The sequence below is a fragment of the Sorex fumeus genome, unplaced genomic scaffold (genome assembly GCF_029834395.1).
Source record: "Sorex fumeus unplaced genomic scaffold, SorFum_2.1 ptg000061l, whole genome shotgun sequence".
NCBI classification, from domain to species: Eukaryota; Metazoa; Chordata; class Mammalia; order Eulipotyphla; family Soricidae; genus Sorex; species Sorex fumeus.
This window is the reverse complement of record NW_026606118.1, coordinates 53,045,435-53,064,349: the sequence shown is the minus strand read 5'-3', so window position 1 is coordinate 53,064,349 and position 18,915 is coordinate 53,045,435. Positions and strand designations below refer to the sequence as shown.

The following is an 18,915-nucleotide window of genomic DNA, read 5'->3' as shown; positions in this document are numbered from 1 at the left end:
GACAGGTAGTGACTTATTTAAGCAGTAGAAGGGCATGACACTTCAACATGTTTTGAGCACTATCTTACATTGTGTAGTGTTAAAGTTTTTTCATTCTTTTTATATTTCTTTTTTTTTTGAAGTGGTAAGTAATTTTTTTCAATGTTATACATACATCACATTAAAATACTTTTCAGTAAATGAAAGGCAACATTTTTAGATACAGGGAATTCTTAAGTAAATCAACATAATTAAGAAAAAAGATATAAGGTCACTGCCAACTAATCTTACCAGGCTAAGAAACACCACCTAAGGAGACAGTGATATCCTCAATCTTTAGATACATTAAGATAGCCGGTTCTATAAATCTTAATGGAAAACTATTCTCCCACAGGTGTGAGATGGCCATCTCCATCCCTTGAAAAGGTGAATGCGATGAATTAAGTTCAATCATATCTTTGGAAAGGAACAGTGACTGCATTTGCTGACCTGGAATTATCATTAATTCAAAAAACTGATCATACTCATTTAAAACACAAGCCAATCTTATTTAATTCAGGGCTGCCCAACAAAAATACGCTATCGGTCACTCATGATCTGAATTCTGGTGGACGAGATGGATTTAAATATGGTACACATAAAAAGTCATGAGACATTTGTTTTGTAATAAATAAGGCGGTGCCAACTATTACTCATTAGTAGCTTTTTTGAGGTAAGCTATCAACTCTGCCAGCTCGGTCTTCTTAATGCCAGCGAAGATCATTTTTGTTCCAGGGATGTACTTGGGATTCTCCAAATACTCCATCAGCGTGTCCTCATTCCAGGTGATGCCTTTGTTCTTGTTGGCATCGGTGTAGGAGAATCCAGTGGCCTGACCCGTCTTTCGCCCAAACAGACCACGGAGACTGGGCCCTGTCTTGTGCTTGCCTCCCTTCTCCACGGTATGGCACTGAGTGCACATCTAGACAAAACTCTTCTTGCCCTTCTCAATACCACCCACCTTTGAATCTCGCCTTCGTCTCATGTGACACGGAGAGTCGGCTCCGCAAGTCCGACTCTCTTCCATTCTTTTTATATTTCTTAAGGTGAGAAGGAAAGTCTAAGGTGATGATTTTATGATAGAGAGACAACACGTACATTTACAAGGACAACTGTGTCTGGAGATAGAGGCGGGACTCTTGAAACCCAGCTTTTACCTGGCTGCTGAGATGTAGATTTTTAAGTTGGTACAGCTGTTCCACGTTTCTCTCATACTATCAGCATTCCACCAATTACCCCCTCTCACACCACAATTCACAGGAAAAACGATGCCCTTGTAATATACTTAAATGTACTCTGAATAGTGTCATGTCATGAATAAGGACACTTGGTCACTGACAGATTGCAAAATAGCACAAAATATGACAATAAGTCCAAATAGGCTCTACAATTAGGTGTCTCATTGTGTCTAGATATATAGTACTACATTGTCTAGGTTTGTGTAATTATAATGAATCTGTGATGTGCACACAATGACAAAATCACCTAATGTATTTCTCATTGCAAACACCTGTTATAAAATAGCATATCACTGTTCTGCTGGATTATTCTATTTAGATATTTCTAAGAAAACTTTGATATGCAAAAATTTAAAGTTATTACTCGTCTAACAGGGATTGTCCTAGCTAAGAAAGTGAGGGGACCACTTGGTTGGCATATATCCTAGGCAAATACGTCTTGGCTAATCACCTCCAGGAGGAGTTTGCCAAAGTGAATGGTGAGTCATTCATTTATAAGACAGTGCTCATAAGAAGAATTTGAACTAATCCTTCATTTAGCATACTGAAGACACAAAGAGAGAATTGTGTTAAATTTAGTGTTTTAGGGGGCTGGAGCAATAGCACAGCGGGTAGGGCATTTGCCTCGCATGCAGCCATTCGGGGTTCTATTCCCAGCATCCCATATGGTCCCCTGAGCATTGCCAGGAGTAATTCCTGAGTGAAGAGCCAGGAGTAACCCCTGTGCATCGCCGGGTGTGACCCAAAAAGCAAAATAATAATAATAATAATAATTAGTGCGTTATTATTGTGAACCTCTAACAGGTTAATAACCACCATGCATGCAAAGGTAGATACACAGTCCCAGTCTTCACTGTCAATCATGCTAGTAATGGGAAATGAAAGTTGTCTTCTATTAGCAGTATTATCAAAAAAGTAAACCTAAAGTCCAGGGAAAGATATACACTTATGACTTATGAGGAAGGAGGGCACCATGAAAGAGATGAGTCATGTTTGAGATGGCATGTGAAAAGTAAGAGAGAGAATTTATACTGTGTACTTGCAAAGTGTGACTTTCTCCCTTGTTCAATGAGATTAAGAATCGCTTCTCTACACCCATCTGCACAAGTATCTTGTATAGCATCTGGTACAAGAGTAGGTCTTCAGTAACACTTGAGGAATGGGAAGAAAATAGTCCTAAGTACTCATTCTGGGTCAGGCCCTTTGCTAGGTGATCTGTATAACAAACCACTGAAAGAAGATGATTATAAAGCCTTGTCTCCTGGGACCAGAACCCTAGTACAGCAGGAAGGGTGCTTACCCTGCACATGACCAACCCAGTTTCAATCGACGGTACCCCAAATGATCTCCTGAGTCCCATCAGGAGTGATCCCTGAACACAGAGTCAAAAGTAAGTAAATAGGTGTGAATCAAAAATGTAAAAAAATAAAAAATATAAATAAAATAAATATCTCCTCCCCCTCCTCATTTATTTCTACTTTTTTTTGTCTTAAAAATTGTGTGTTTTTTTTTCAAATTGCGGTATCAATTTTTCTTTAGGAAAAAAAGAAAGAAATCATGTCTAAAAAGCAAAGTGACTTGAGGTATGCTGGACATCTGCTGTGGAATTAGCTGAGTTCACACACGGGCTCTGCCACTTAGTTACAAAATCCTTGGTGAGTTAATTATTGGTCTTAGTTTCCTGTTCTTTAAAAGGGGAATGACAATATTACTACTCATAGCATTTTAATGAGTTTCAAATCAGATGAGTTCTGTGAAATGTGTAGTTCAGTACCCAAACTTAAAAAAAATGGTCAGATTCTGTGATGTATTGTTGATGTTTTCAAATAATAGCAATGCAGCACTGTCCTCCTGTTGTTCGTGGATTTGCTCAAGCGGGCACCGGTAATGTCTCACAACAAATTGTGAGACTTGTTGTTACTGTTTTTGGCATATTGAATATGTCAAATAATATCAAACAAGAATATTTCTTATGATTTTAAGAAGTACATTGAGATTATGTGGTGTTTTGGAGGTGTGGGTGAGATTTGGGTCACATCCAGCAGTGCTCAGTGGCTATTCCTGGCTCAGTGCTCAGTGTCCCTGGATGTACTCTAGAGACCACATACAGTACCAGGGATAGAACAAATTGGCAGCAAGTTAGGCAAGTGGCATGTTAAGCAACAACAGAAGTACCACATAATAGTTACTATATCTCTACTTCTGTGTGGTACTTTTGCTGGTTGGGGGCTACTCCCGGAGCTACTTGGGAGTTCCTCTCAGCTCTGTGGTTAGGGATCACTCTATGGCATTTCTAGGGAAACAATGTAGTGCTGGGAACTGAACCCAGAGCTCCTGCATACAAAGCTTGTGTTTCATCCCATTGAACTTATTCCCTAGTCCCCAAAGGAAGTACTAGGAATGAGTGAAAAACTTCGTTATCTTAAAATAATCCCCAGGTCATTTCCTGAAAAAAAAAAATTGGTAGAGAGCAAGTTTAGGAGATCACAGAAGCTCTATACATAGGATCTGGTAGATTGGGAAAACTGGGATTGACAATCAGAAGAGAATAGTAAAAGTTAGGAGGGATAGAGTATAAGATAGAGAAAAAGAATCTCTTCTACCTGTAAGATAGATTAAAAAAAAAGAACAAGAAGAATGAAAAAAATACGAAGGGCCCAGCTTGGGAAATAAAGGGTGAAGAAAAGATAGTCCACATACAAAATGAGTCACATTCAGAGATATGATTGTTGAAAGAAGAGAATGAAGTCTACAGTGAATAATCAATTTTGTAAAAGATAATGCAGGAGATTGAAAATGACTCAGTTTCCCTGATTTCATTGTTTTTGCTTTTGCTGCACCCAGTTGGCACAGGACTAAGCCCTGGCTCTGCACTCAGGGGACTTTATGTGATACTAGGGATCAAACTCAGGTCAGCCAAGTGCAAGGCAAATGCCCCATTGACTATCCTATCACTCTAGCCCTATAGTTTCCCTGGTTTTAAGCTAGAGATATTATAACTCTCAGGAATAAGACATTTTAAGCAACCTATTTTACTTAAATTTACCTTTGGATATTTACAAAGCAAAGAGAAAACGCAACTGCTGGTAGGAAAGGAAATACGGGCTATGAGATCATTTGTTTATGAGTCACACAGAATAGGGCTGTTGTGGGATCAGTGACATGTAGCCTGGAAACTGGTAGAATAGAAAGTAAATTCTCAAGCATATGTAGGAAGGACTGTGAGCTTCTTTCACTTTTGCAGGTGTTTAATTCTAGGCATCCAAGTATCTGAGCAGGTAGCAGCAAGAAGATCCACGTCGGTGGGATAGAGCCCACATTGTGGTTTGTACAGTAAAGCAGGGATCTTGAAGGACCATTTTTTACTTTCAGAAGCAATTTAGACTTCCTGATAACACAGCAGCCTGATAGCACAGTGGGTAGGGTGTTTGCCTTGCATGAGGCCAATGGGGCCGACCTGAGTTCGATTCCTCTACCCCTCTCAGAGAGCCCAGCAAGCTACCTAGAGTGTCTCACCCGCATGGCAAAGCCTGGCAAGCTCCCTGTGACCTATTTGATATGCCAAACACAGTAACAAGTCTCACAATGTTACTGGGCCCACTCAAGCAAATCGATGAACAACGGGAGGACAGTGACAGCAACAGTGATGAAAATATAGAAATATATATTTCTATATGAACATGTAGAAATATAACTATTTGATGAGTGCCTTGTAATGCCCAGTCAGGCAGATGAAGACACAGTAATGTTCACGGGATCATGATACAGATGGAAATCTGTTGAGAATTGGATCCTCGAGGTTTAACTCTGATTCCTTGTGATTTTCCTGTCAACCATACACCTGCTTGTCTTGTTAACTGCCTCAATACTATTTTTTTTCTTTTCTTTTTTGGGTCATACTCGGTGAAGCTCAGGAGTTACTACTGGTTCTGTACTCAGGAATTACTCCTGGTGGTGCTTGGAGGACTATATGGGATGCTGGGGATCAAACACGGGTTGGCTGCATGCAAGGCAAATGCCCTCCCCGCTGCAGTATCGCTCCAGCCCCTTCCTGAATACTTTATGGGCAACCTCAATGTTCCAGACCCCCAAATTCCTCTTAAATGCATGACTGTTTTTCTGTCTCTATATTTGATAGGTTTCAATCTATAATAGGTAATCAGTGAATGTTTGTGGAGTTGACGAATGGGTACTTGTGAGAGGAAACTCTTTATATAACACTGTGTTTATAATTGGGTGGCAAAATACTTGAAAAAAGTAAATGCATTGTTATTTAGGATTACTAGAAATGTGTTGGTCCTTCAAAAAAGACTAGCTTTTTTTTTCCTGCTTTTCGGGTCACACCTGGCAATGCTCAGGGGTTACTCCTGGTTCTGCACTCAGGAATTACTCCTGGCAGTGCTCAGGGGACCATATGGGATTCTGGGAATTGAACTCGGGTCCGCCGCATGCAAGGCAAATGCCCTACCCACTGTGCTATCACTCCAGCCCCCAAAGACTAGCTTTTACAGTTTGAAAACATGGTGCTTCTTGAAAGAGAACTTTGTTGGTTTGTATTTTGGAACCACACCTGGCAGTACTCAGGACTTACTCTTGGCTCTGTGCTCAGGGATCACTCTTGGTGCCAGGGATCAAAACCACAGATGTCAGTCACGTGCAAGAAAAAAGCTCTTTCGGTTTTACCTCTCAGACTCCAGACTCGTTCTGAGGGCTTGAGAGGTTCACATATCCAGTTCTATAGCAATACCATATGAATAAAGTGAAAATAATAAGAAACTGTTGAAAAGAAACTTTGGTACATCTACACAATGGAGCACTATGCAGCTGTTAGAAAAGATGAAGTCATGAAATTTACATACAAGTGGTACTACATGGAAAGTATCATGTTAAGCGAAATGAGTCAGAAAGAGCGGGATAGACACAGAAAGATTGCATTCATCTGGGGAACATAAAGCAACAAAATGGGAGACTAACACCCAGGAATGGCTGAGATTAGTACCAGGAATCTTGCTCCATGACTTGGAGGCCAGCCACACGTGCTAGGGGAAAAGGAAGCTCAGATAGAGAAGAGAGCACCAAATAAAGGGTGTTGTGAGGATCCTCCCAGGGTGGGAGAAGCATGCTGAAAGTAGACTATAGACCAAACATGACTGCCACTCTTGCAAAACACGGGACCCAAAAGAAGAGAGAGAGAACGAGGAGGAATGCCCTGTCACAGAGGCAGGGTGGGATGAGGGGGGTGGGGGGTGGGAGGGATGCTTTGACCCGTGGTGGTGGAGGATGGGCACTGGTGGAGGGATGGGTACTTGATCATTGTATAACTGGAACCCAAGCACAAAAATTTGTAAGTCTATAACTGTACCTCATGGTTTTTCACTAATAAAAAAATAAAAATAAATAAAAAAATAAAAAAAGGTTTTTTTCCCCTTATGGGCTACATTCATTGGTGTTCAGGGTTTACTGCTGGCCTCGTGCTCAGGCATCACTCCTGGTGGTGCTGGGATAGGGGTATATGGGGTGCAGGGATCGAACCCAGGTTTGCTGTGTGCAAAGCAAGCACCCTACTCGCTGTACTCCACTATCTCTCCTGACCCCAAAAAGGTCTTTTCTGTTGGCAAAGTGGTGAGTCATTTGAGCGGACTTATCTTTTTTAAACATTAAACTTCTAAGTGCAATTATGAAAAGTGTTTAGGGGGGTACTCTGTTTGAACATTTCCCCCAAGTTGTCAGCAGAACAAAAGAATTCTGCTGTAAGTTACTGGGTCACCAATTTAAGCAGGGAGATTTTTCAGCTTCAGTGACCTCATAGTCTAGGCACTATGACTAAGATTATGATTTCCTGCAACTGTTTGGGAAAGAATGATTTTTAAACTTCAGGTTATCTATTGATGTAATTTTTGCTTCAGACAGATAGCCAAGTCCAAATAAGATAAGAAGAAAAGTCAAAACAAGATAACAAGGAAAGTGGCAGGAAATTTAGCATCGTGAACTAAGAATAAAGAAACAAAAGGGAATTCATTGCTCAAAAGAAGTGAGCAATAGGAATGTTTTAAAAATAACACACATTTCAATATTTAATTTTTCTTCAGCATGATCATCCAGATTAGAATAATTTTTACTAAAGAAGATCGAGCGGTCCCAGTAACGTCTCCATTGGAGACTTTGTTGTTACTGTGTTTGGCATATCGAATACTCTCGGTGGCTTGCCGGGCTCTCCGAGAGGGGCGGAGGAATCGAACTCGGGTGGGCCATGTTGGCCGCTTGTAAGGCAAACACCCTACCGCTGTGCTATCGCTCCAGCCCCACTAGAGCAAAGAAGATCACTGTCACTGTCACTGTCCTCCTGCTGTTCATCAATTTGCTTGAGCGGGCCCAGTAATGTCTCCATTGTGACAACTGTTACTGTATTTGGCATATCAAATACGTCACGGGTAGCTTGCCAGGCTTTGCCATGTCGGCGAGATACTCTCGGTACCTTGCCAGGCTCTCAAGAGGGAGGAATCGAACTCAGGATAGTGATTTCAATATAGATATTTTCTGATGGACTGTTTAGCATGAAATATATTTCTCTGAAAATGACGTATTTCTTCCAAAGATTGTCTTCTACTTTGAATTCAACAAAAAAAGGGGGGTAGTGATCAGAGGGCTATTAGACATTTGCGGGGATCACAAAGAAATGTGAAGATAGATGAATAGAAAAGAAACTATATTAACAAAAGAATGAAAGGCAAAAGGGAATTTGTTCTTAGCAGAAATTGGGTCTTTATCTAAATATACTATAAATAGGAGGTTATCTTCTGTGTGTGTGAGGAGGGAGTGTGGGTATTTGGAAGTGGGGGAGTGATAGGAGTTTGGGCCAAACCCAGAGATGTTCAGGGTTTAACTCCTGATTTGGCACTAGGAAATTATTCCTGGTGGGCTCTGGGGAATATATGGGATGTTGGGGATGGAATCCAGGTTGGCTGTGTGCAAAGCAAGTGCTCTACCCACTATACTATCTCTCTGGCCCCTATCTTCTCTCTCTTTTTTTTTTTTTTAAATTTTGTCCTCCAAATAATATTTGTTCCTGAGGAATGCAATGTTTTAAGTGTCAGCATAATATAGTTCCATATTTTGAAGATCTCTAAACTTGAGGAGACTTATAAAACAGTTCCATGGAGAAATCACATTTGCGTAGTAATCAATCTGAAGCTCAAAACATAAATCTGTATACTATTTTCTAAGTTCAAAAACAGTTTCTAGATTTCATTGCATGGGACTTCCTTTGCAGTTGCCTTTGAAACACAACATTAATTTTAGAATTGTGATTGTTAGTTTTCTCAACTTTTCTTATGATTCTGTTTCCTGATCCCTCCGTTTTCTTTTATAATTCAACATTATATCAATGGCCTATTGTCCTCTAAACTTGTAAAATAGTTTTGCTCATTTTAATTTTTAAACTTCAATAAGACATGGTGTATTATAGAAATGATATAACTCCTAGAACCTTTAGGATAGAACTGATTGCAAACATTTTATCTCATTAGTTCATGTGATTCAACTTTTTTTTTTGTGGAGGGGGTCACACCCGGTGATGCACAGGGGTTACTCCTGTCTATACAGGAGTAACTTCTGGTGGTGCTCAGGGGACCATATGGGATGCTGGAAGTCGAACCTGGGTCAGCCTTGTGCAAGGCAAACACTCTACCCGCTGTATTATCACTCCAGTCCCGTGATTTAACTTTTGGATTAAAAAAATACTTGTGGTTTCTACTTTCTTATTCATTTATCTTTTGAAACCTTGGCTTAACTTTTGTTACATAGATTTTAAATATGTTTGAACTACACTTTCAATGGTAATCCAGGTATCTTTTCTTCCCCATTCTCTCTCTCTCTCTCCTTTTAATGTCTCTTCATTCTTCTTTAAATGTCTAGGGTCCTAGAGACCTAGGGCTGCGTTCTCTTCCAACATATCATACTTTCATCTTCTTCCCTGAATCCTTTTCTGCTTCCATTCAGCTTTATCATTTCAAGTTTTAAATCTTTTTTTAGGGGCTGCAGGGACCATTGAAATTTCTTCAAGGCTCAGAATGGTTAGTTTGAATAGACACCTTGACTTCTTGCACTCTTCCTGACTGCAATTACTGCTTTCCTTCACATTCCAGTTTAGTTTATACCTTCTCTCTGAAGCGTGCCACACCCACAGTAAGTTATTTCTTTTAAAACGACTTACTTAAGCATTTGACCTCTACTACCTTTAATAAACCGTATGTTCATGTCTCATTTCCCCATAGACAGCAAATCTAAGAGGTCTCTACTTCAACTCTCTTCCCCACCCTTATTTGTTCGTAGGGCATAATTTTCGATGTTTGCTGACTGAAACAAAGAGCAAAGTTTCAGTACAACATAACAGGTTCATCTTGTATAGACTTGCACATTAAAAGTTCTCTTTTTTCTCTATTTTTAGCATGATTATGACCAGCCAAGACTTATTATGAAAGTACCAAGCTCAACTTTTTAGAAGTAATAAAAGGACTAAAAGAGGACAAAAGCCAGTCAATAGGAGATTGCAGGGATGTATATTTAAAAGATTGCTATTTTTGCCAGATAGTGAGCTTTGCAAAGAAAGATTTCTTCCGACAGACTCAAGAAACTGAAATTCAGTCAGGTTAATTTATCCAAGGACCCACAGAATTTAAATGGCTGTGCTGAGACTTTCAGAAATCCAGGTCGGACTAGATCCAAAAGGGCAGGGCAGTTTTGGTATTGGATATTTTGAGAATCAAATGACATAATTTTTCTAAAAAGCTCAGACACAGTAGCTGTCATTCAACACGTATTATTTCCACGCAATCCGTCCAGGAATTGCGTGGAGAGAGGAGGAGAGAGAAAAGCTAGCTGAATTCATTTGACTTGTTTTGGACTTGAAGAAGGGCTCACGTCCATTTCCGAAGCTATGCCTCACCCCCATTTGTTTTTCCAGGCTTAGAAAAATATCCCTGGGAATATTTCAAATCAGGATTATTTCTAAGTGAATTAAAAGGATTTATACGCCCATAAAAGGATTTATAAAGTTTTCCGCAGACCGATTCAAGGAGCCAAGTCGTGTCTTCCTGCAAAGTAAAACTTATATTTTGTGTCTCCCCCCCCTCCACCCCCATAAAAAAAGAAATGCTTCTGATTCATAGGAAACTTTTGCAAGGAGCTGAGATTCGCTCTCCCTCTCCTTGTCGTTCTCTATCAGTCTGCACTTCTGCAGAAAGCCACCAGGCAGCACGGCCGCAGAAAGTAGGGCAACCGCAGCTCCCACCGCAGCCAATCAGCAAAAAACCCCTTTGTGTCCATCGGAGGCCACCAAGCTGCCAACAACGCCCGGCCCAGCTGTGCTGAACCGCGGGCGCCGGGGACCAGCCGCATCCGTCCGCGGCACCTGGACTGGGGCAGGCTGGGTAACACCCCCGGCTGTGACGTCACCGCACCTGGCACTATCCGCAGGGAGGGGGGGGAAGAGGAGGGGGGGGAAAATGGGGCGACGGGCGCGTGTGTGTGCGTGTGTGTGAGCGTACGCGCGCGGAGGGAGATCGGGTAGCCGAAGGCGGGGACTGGGCGGGGCAAAGGAAGGGCTCTCGCGAGATTTGCCTCCAAACCCCGGCGCCGCTCCCCGCACCTTCCCAGCGAGGGGCGGGCTCTGGGGCTCGGCCGGCGCTCCCGATTGGACCCGGCGCCCGCGATCGAAGCCGCAGGCCCCGCCCCCTGTGCCGGGCCCGACCGAGGCGGAGGCGAAGCCGCCGGGTGGGCGGGCGCGAGCAGCCGCCGCCGCCGCCGCTGTCGCCGTCGCCTTTTCCTCAGCGACCGCGCCGCCGCCGGCACTGACGCGGGATCGCCGCGGGCGGATGGAGGCGCCCAGTCGCCCCGCCTGAGCTCAGGAGGGGCCGGAGCGGCCGCGCGTGGAGCAGCAGCAGCAGCAGCAGCGGGACGAGGACGAGGACGAGGACGAGCGGCTGGTGTCGGGCTTCCCTCGCCGCGGGCGCCCCCAGCATGGGTGAGCGACTCTGGGGGGCGCTTCCCCGCCGGGGAGGCGTTGCCCCTCGCGGGGCTTCCCCGCCGCGTCGGCTGGCGCCCTGCAGTTCCCCGCCTCGACGAGGAGTTGGGGGTGGGCTTCGGCCTTCCCGCTGGCGGGGGGAGATGCGGGGAACGGGGTGGGGGTGGGTGCTCGGGACTGAAGGGAAAGTCCCGAGCTTGCTCCCCTGCGAGGGGCCGGAGGGGGTGGGACGACGACGACGCCAAAGTTGCACAAACTCCACAAAGTAGCGTTTCCCCCAAACTTCTTAAAAAAAAAAAATTTAAATCTGGCAGCGCGCTCTGTGGGGGGTTCCGAACCCCCAGCGCGCCGCCCGAAAATCAGGTGCTCGGGGAGCTCGGCCGGTGGGGACATTCGGGTCCACCGGGAGGACGGATGGAACCGTCCGGCGAGGAGGAAATCTCTTCCACGGCGGGCGGCCGGGGGTGGGGGGTGGGGGGGCGAGCGCTTCCTTGGGGGTCCAGCGCGGAGCCCTTGGAGACACAGTTTCCTGTTCAGGGTGAAGACTTCCTTGCTCCCAGAGAGAGAGAGAGAGAGAGAGAGAGAGAGAGAGAGAGAGAGAGAGAGAGAGAGAGAGAGAGAGAAAAGTCCAAGGCCTCTGGGTGTCGGGGACTGGACTGCGTGCCTTTTTTTAAGTTTTGTTTGGGGCTCCCCGGGGCTGACTTGTGTGTTGCAGCCTGGCTTGAAAGGGCGTTTTGTTGCGCACTGCAACAGTTCTTTTGATAATCAGGTTCGGTGTGGTCTAGGCATTGTGGCCCTAAATCCTTTTAAAATAATAATAATAAAAAAAAACACAACACTTTGAGAGAGTCGCGTTGCCAAATCAAAAAAAAAAAACCTGCAAAAAAGGTGCGGTGCAGGGTCGGCGTGGACTTGAGCCACCTTCAGGCATGTTCTCTAAGGGGAATCGCAAGTGTTGGTTTTGCAGAGTAAATCGGGAGGGAACTGATAACTGTTTGATATCAGCGTGCAACTAGCCGGACTTTAATAATTTATGAAAACCAAACGTGATTTGGAAGCAGGACAAACACAAGCAGCCCTGCTGATGTGGCACCGTCAGCCCACTTCACTGCATTGTGGGGAAAAGTTTCAAGCCGCCCTGGTGTGTTTTCTTCAATTTTCCTACTTGGAGGTTTCCCCCATCTCCCATTTGCTTTCAAGTAACTTCGGGGCAACGTCTCTGCACACGAGACTCATAAACAGTCAAGTGTTCGCTGGAACTCTAAAGTGAGTTCATTTCTGATTGGTTAACTGGGTGATCGAAGGCTTAGTTAGACCTTTCAGCACCAGATTGCAAAATTGCAGTGACTGCTTTGGATGAAAATCATCGTGAAACACCCCGTCTTTTTCCTGTTGGGTAGTATCAGAATTTTTTACACCTCTCGTTTGGATCATCATGAGGTGTACACCTGTGTACACTTTTTGATGATGCATCGTCATTATTTCCAACCGTTTGTCACTGTAATGTCATGAACATCTGTTGGGTTGTGTATAAACCTGTTGTCGCTCCGTTTCCTTTGCGTTTTGAAGTTGTCTAAATAAGTGCTTCTTCCCCCACGGCCTTGTCATTGGTTGTTATTGTCCTGGCTGTGTTCAGTGCCCCTCTGTGAGAGGGTGGAAATTTAAGTTTGTGTATCTTTAGTGAGATCCGCTTAAGGAAAAAAATAAGTATCAGTCCTTGGGCCGTGAGACTGTCTACTTTATTTATTTATTACTTTTTTATTTTTTTGCTTTTTGAGTCACACCGGCGATGCACGTGGGTTATTCCTGGCTCATGCACTCAGCAGTTACTCCTGGTGGTGCTCAGGGGACCATATGGGATGCTGGGAATCGAACCCGGGTCCGCCACGTGCAAGGCAAACACCCTACCTGCTATGCTATCGCACCAGCCCCGACACTATCTACTTTAATTCCCAGAGGCCTTGTACCTTGCTATGTCCAGACCAGGTCATTTTGCCAGATGATTTTTGTGGAATGTTTTTTCACACTCACGTTGAAATCACACTGTGGAAGATCTGTTACTTGGGGGCAAGCTGTAGTTGACTTTTGGAAAGTATTTGCCAGACAGTTAAACAGGAACGTATACTTTAAATTTATTGGTTCAGCCATAATTCATGCCAGAGGTTCTGGATGGGAGTTTACTCCTTGTATACAACTCCTCCGCTTGGTTTTATTACTCAAAGTCTTAGATTTGTAACTACAGCTTAAAATATTTACCTGATATTCCATGTAGCTTGTGACCAAAAAAAAAAGTGTCTTTTTTTCCTTTTTAAATAACTTTGGATTCCTAATTAATAATGGAATGGACATTTAGGTGGTACAGTTCAGAAGTTCAAATTCTGGATTTTCTCCCTATCAGATATGTGACTGTTATTTTAAGTTCTCTGTACTTTGGCTTTTTTTCTTTGTAAATGGGATTAAAAAAGTCAACCCCATGGATTGTTAGGATTGAAGAATAAGCTTATACTTGTAAAATGTTTAGAACAATGCCCAGCTGATTGCAGTTTTCCAGTGGTTGTTTTCAAAAGATTTCCTAATTCTTGCACTAACTTGAGAACAATTCTCAATGTTTTGACTTTTGTTAGAAGCAGGATATTGTATTGGAGTGCAATGGGATGAGGTAATTTTTTTTACTAATGTAGAAATAAAATTTTATATACTATATTCTCACAAAAATTGTGTGGGAAGAAACTTTCACTATTGGGTTTACTATGAGAAAGTCTACTCATAGGATGTTTATGTAGTTTAGGAAAAACTTAAGTGGGATGAGTACTAGAGAGCTTTTAATTTTATGGTAAACACCCTTTTTTAGGTTTCAACATTTGTTATATATGGAAGAATGCTTGTTACAAATTTGAGGTATTTTCTGTGAAAAGTGTGTGTGGAGAGCTTTAATGAGAGAAAGGCAATGAATTTTTACAGTAGAAATTGAGCAAATGGCACAAAATGCTTACTCTAAGTGATTTTTATTTTTGAGAAAGTGAATTTTGAAGTGGTTTAAGTGGTGCTTAGGAATCACTACTGGCTTAGACCTTGAGACCTCTGGTAGTGTTGGAGATCAAATAGGAGCCTCCTGAATATCAATGTGAAGCACACACTCATCTTTTTGAGCTGTATCTTTGGTCTCAGTGAGTTTTAAGGACTAAATTCTCTTAACTAGAGGTAAACTAGAAAATTTTTAGTTACTTTGTGTAAACACATAATGGGATGGCCGTAATGGACAGAAATATGCACTTGGTTTTGGTTTAGAGATACTGTGACTTCATTTAAGTGATTTTTTAAAAAAAAATTATTTTGTAGCTCAATTTGTAGAAAATCTGAATTTAGGTTGTAGATGCAATAGAAATTGCCCCCTTAATGGTTCACTTCTCAGCCTCAGAAATTATTTCAGTTGAACTAATCCAGAGCATGAAGAAATACTAGAGAATTTTGTTTCAAAGTTGGATGACTAACAGATGTAATAACCACTTGTATTTCTTAACTTGTAAGTATGACCAGATTTCTCTAAGTGTTTCAAACTTTGAAAAGTGATAATTCCATAAAAATCACATTACCAGTGAAATTTACACTCATACTTTCATATTTTCCCGGGGAAACCACCTCTTTGCCATCTCTTTCTAAATGAGGGGTTTACAGTATAAAATGTCATAATAAATAAGAATATCTAAATTTTATGGTGTTTAGAATAAAAATCTTGAAGTCCTTTTAGATTTATCTTTATTGTCAGAAATACCTCTAATGTCTATGTCATTTTGGAGCCTTCCACTGCTATTATGAACTATCTCTCAGTAAATGTGTTTTAAGTGCGGTAAGTGATAATTTTCTAATGAATGTAAAGAAGTGATACTTGTCCTTGTCAAGGTCTCGAGGACAGGCAAAGATTAAGGTGCAATCATTCTTGACTTGGATGAGGGTTGAACAGCTACAAATCTGCTTTCTAGGTAAACTGGTGATGCGAGTTGTGAAAGATATGAACATTTGCAGTGGGTGTTGAGAAAAAAAAGATAAGTTCAAAACAATGTGATTGAAATTTAGGCAAATGGAATAATTATGACTGGACGGTGACTTTTGTATGGTTGTAGGATTTGACAGTCAACTACGATGCAGACGTACCTCAACTAGCACAGGGGCTAGACTACACCATTGTTCGAGGAAATTGGAGGCCCATTGCTATCAGCACGAGTCATGTGTGTGGCAGAAAATTGTGTAGACTAATGGAGCAGAATGTCTTGGCTAAAGGAGGGAAGGTGTTTGCTAATAAGCAGTAGTAGTTCAGACTGATACTCTCCGTGGATAGGGATGTAAATGGGTCTGGTATGTATTGGAAAATCTGGCCTTGGGGAAAGTTAGATAAGACTGATTTCTTAAGATATTCTGGAGAGGCACTTGTTCTGAACAAAACTTAGCTTTGGTTACTGGAAGTACTTAGGATGAACAAATAGCAATATTGACGGAACGTGGAATTTCTAAGCTATAACATTTATGTGTTTTTTTTTGCCTTGGGGATTCTAGTAATAGTCTACACTAGTAATCGGACTTGTGTGATTAATACCAGTGGTCCTGGATAACTGGGGTACAAGGACATCTTCTACCTAGATGCTCCCTTGTCACATCCTAGGACCCTTTCACTTTATTTGATTAGGGGGGTTTGATGTGCATGATTTCTTTCACAGAAAACACTGAATGTATTACAAAAAGTTTCAACATACTATTGTTTTAGAAATCAGTACAGTCCCTATGAGTGTTAAATACATAATCCTCTCTCTGTGACAGAGTGGTAATGGGATATGGTCCAAAAACTCCTATGAATACATGAAACTGCATAGTACTGAATTGTAAATGTCCTGGGTATTTTTTTCCTCTTTATACATTGATCCCTTTGTTGCAGTTTAATTTATAGGGGCTGTGATATAGTTTATTGGTAGAGCACGTGCCGCACATGTACGAAACTCTGGTTTGATTGCCAGCACCACATTAAAGGATTCATACTGAGACACAATGAAAGATTGACAGCGAAATAGGACACTCATAATAAAATGTACCATAACAAAATGATGTGAATGTCGTCTCTTCAAATATAGGGTGTTGTGGAACAGCGCAGCGGCTTATAGCACCTACCTTGCAAGTGTATGGTCTTGATTTCAAAATCTTGTCCCTGGGCACTTGGGGTAATTCAGGCAGCTCTGCTGTTTCAGCCTGGCAGCTTTGTTGTCTGTGATCTCTGGTACCACTAAAGCTTTCCAGCTGCACCACAGTCAGGTGTGTGTAAGCACCTCCAAAAGGGATGTGACTGCTTGCAAGCCCTGTGCAAAACCCAGCATGAGGAAGTGTGACCTCTAACAAGCATGACATGAGCATCACGGTGACTCCTGGCAAGCACCAGGAGCTTAACTAGTGTATGAACCCTGCAACTAAAGGAGTGCCAACCTTGGTGAGCAAGCAGTGAAACCTGATTTGTAAAAATCCCCTGTGAGCCCCACAGCTAAACGTGTGTGAGCACTGCAGCTAGGGGTGTGTGTGTGTGTGTGTGTGCGCGCGCGCGTGTGTGTGTGTGTGTGTGTGTGTGTGCGCGCGTCGTGCGTCTTGTCTCTTGGCTTTTGCAGCAGCAGTAAAAATTAAGAGAGAAGGAAGTTGCCGGGGTGGGGATAACAGAGACCATGATTTCTTTAAAGAGAACATCTTAGGGACTGAACCCATAATACAGCAGATAGGACTTTGCCTAGCATGTGGCCAACTTAGATCTGATTTCCCCCCCACCCCATGTCACCTCCAAGCCTGCCAGGAGTGATCCCTGAGTGCAGAACCAGGAGTAAGCCCTGAGTGCAGCTGGCTGAAACACAAAACAAGAAGAAAATACTTAGATACTAATATTTGTTGGCTATGGTAAACCATCGATAATAATGACCTTTTTTTAATAGTTTAAACTGCCAGTGCAAGAATAAAATGAGCTAATAAGGCACAAGAAAATGGAAATATATGGCAACTTGGACAACTTTGCTTAGAAACTCACTTAGATGCACATTATTTCTAACAGGTGTTCTACATTCAGAGGTTGTATCAGCTGTGAATGCCATTTAGTTGAATCCTCGTATGTGCAACCCCTGCACAGTGAGGACTTTGGATTACAGAGTTGACTCCCCAACGTAGGTCAGTGATCAGCTGTATTTGTTTCACTGAAAGGGTATTAGACTTGCTATTAAGAGAACTTTTTTTCTGTTTGTTTTGGGGGGGGGTCGGGGACGTTGTACCTGCCCCCAGAGTTCTTTTTTGATTTATTAAATTAGATCGATGTTATCTGTACTTTTATACTTTTTCAGTTATAACCTTGTTTTTAACCCCAAATCAGGTCTGCATTTTCCTCTAGATTCCTAGATATTTTTCTTATTGGACTAATTAAAAACATTGATTTATTATAGGTTTCTAGTACAGGGACTTCAGGGGTTTAGCTTCACACTTCAGTGTGTATGATATAAAAGTACTAAAACCACAGCAAAGTTCCAGTACTGTCCTCCTACCAAAAAAAAAATTCTTGCTCTCTTTTTGTTCTGGTAAAAGTTCTATTGACTTTTAAGGACTAGTTTTGTTTCTTGATCTGATGATGTTTTTAGTGGCAGATAATGATGTTTTTAGTGGCATATATTCCATTGAATATATATATATACACACACACAGACACACACACACACACCCCATAGGATCTTAATCTGTCATCTATCGATGGGTGTTGGGGGTTGAGTTGAGGTTGATTCCTAGTTTTGACTTGTGAATAAATACTGCCATGAACATAGTGGTGCAAATATTCTTTCAAATCAAGTCTTTTCATATCTTTTGAATATATGCTGGGAGTCATATTTGCAGCATTATGTGGAGTTTACATTTTGGAGGAGGTGGAGTTTGGCCCTTATCAGGGAGTGTTCAGAAAGCTACTCCTAGCTTGATGTATGGAGGTTGTTCCCAGTGGTGCCTTGGGGACAGTTTGGATTTGCGGATTGAAACTAGGCCTCCTGCATGCAGAGCATGTCTTACAACCCAGTGAACTCTCTAGTCCTCCCATCATTTTTTTGGTTTGTTGTTGGGCCACACCTAATGATGCTCAGTGCTTACTTCAGGTAATGTGTTCAGGATCACTCCTATTGGTGATCGGGAGAACTTATGGGATTCCAGGGACCTGACTGTGTGCAGGGCAAATGCCCTACCTGCTGTCTCCATCTAATCTTTAAAAAGGAATTCCCATACTGTTTTTCATATACACTGAATAAATTAAAATTTCCAGCATTGCATCAGAGTTTCTTTTCCTTACAATTTTGCCAACAACTTGTTACTAGTATTTTTTCATAGTCATTTTCAGTAGTGTGAGGTTATGTCTTAGTGTGATTCTGATTTATATTTTCCTAATAATAATTGATGCTGAATTTTTTTTTTTCATTTGATGGTGTGCCATCTCTGTCTTTGCTGGAAAAATCTCTTTAGTTTTTTTCCCAATTTATTGGATTGTTGACTTCTTGGGTTGAATTGTGTGGGTTCTTTATATATTTTGGATATTATCCCCTTTGCAGGTGTATGATGTACAGATAGCATATTTCTTCTAATTGCTGTGCT

At 42.0% G+C, this 18,915-nt stretch overlaps 1 protein-coding gene and 1 pseudogene across 1 annotated transcript in view; one reads left to right on the top strand and one right to left on the bottom strand.

The window, feature by feature from the left end:
• Nucleotides 1-488: 488 nt before the first annotated feature.
• Nucleotides 489-1,045, bottom strand: LOC130034395 (cytochrome c-like; annotated as a pseudogene).
• Nucleotides 1,046-11,111: 10,066 nt separating this feature from the next.
• The window catches only part of CD2AP (CD2 associated protein), a 142,987-nt gene continuing 135,183 nt past the window's right edge, over nucleotides 11,112-18,915 (top strand). Inside the window, exon 1 of the mRNA XM_056126263.1 lies at nucleotides 11,112-11,277. Within this exon, the coding sequence (XP_055982238.1) occupies nucleotides 11,274-11,277 (4 nt within the window). The 5' untranslated portion in view covers nucleotides 11,112-11,273. The remainder of the gene's footprint in view (nucleotides 11,278-18,915) is intronic.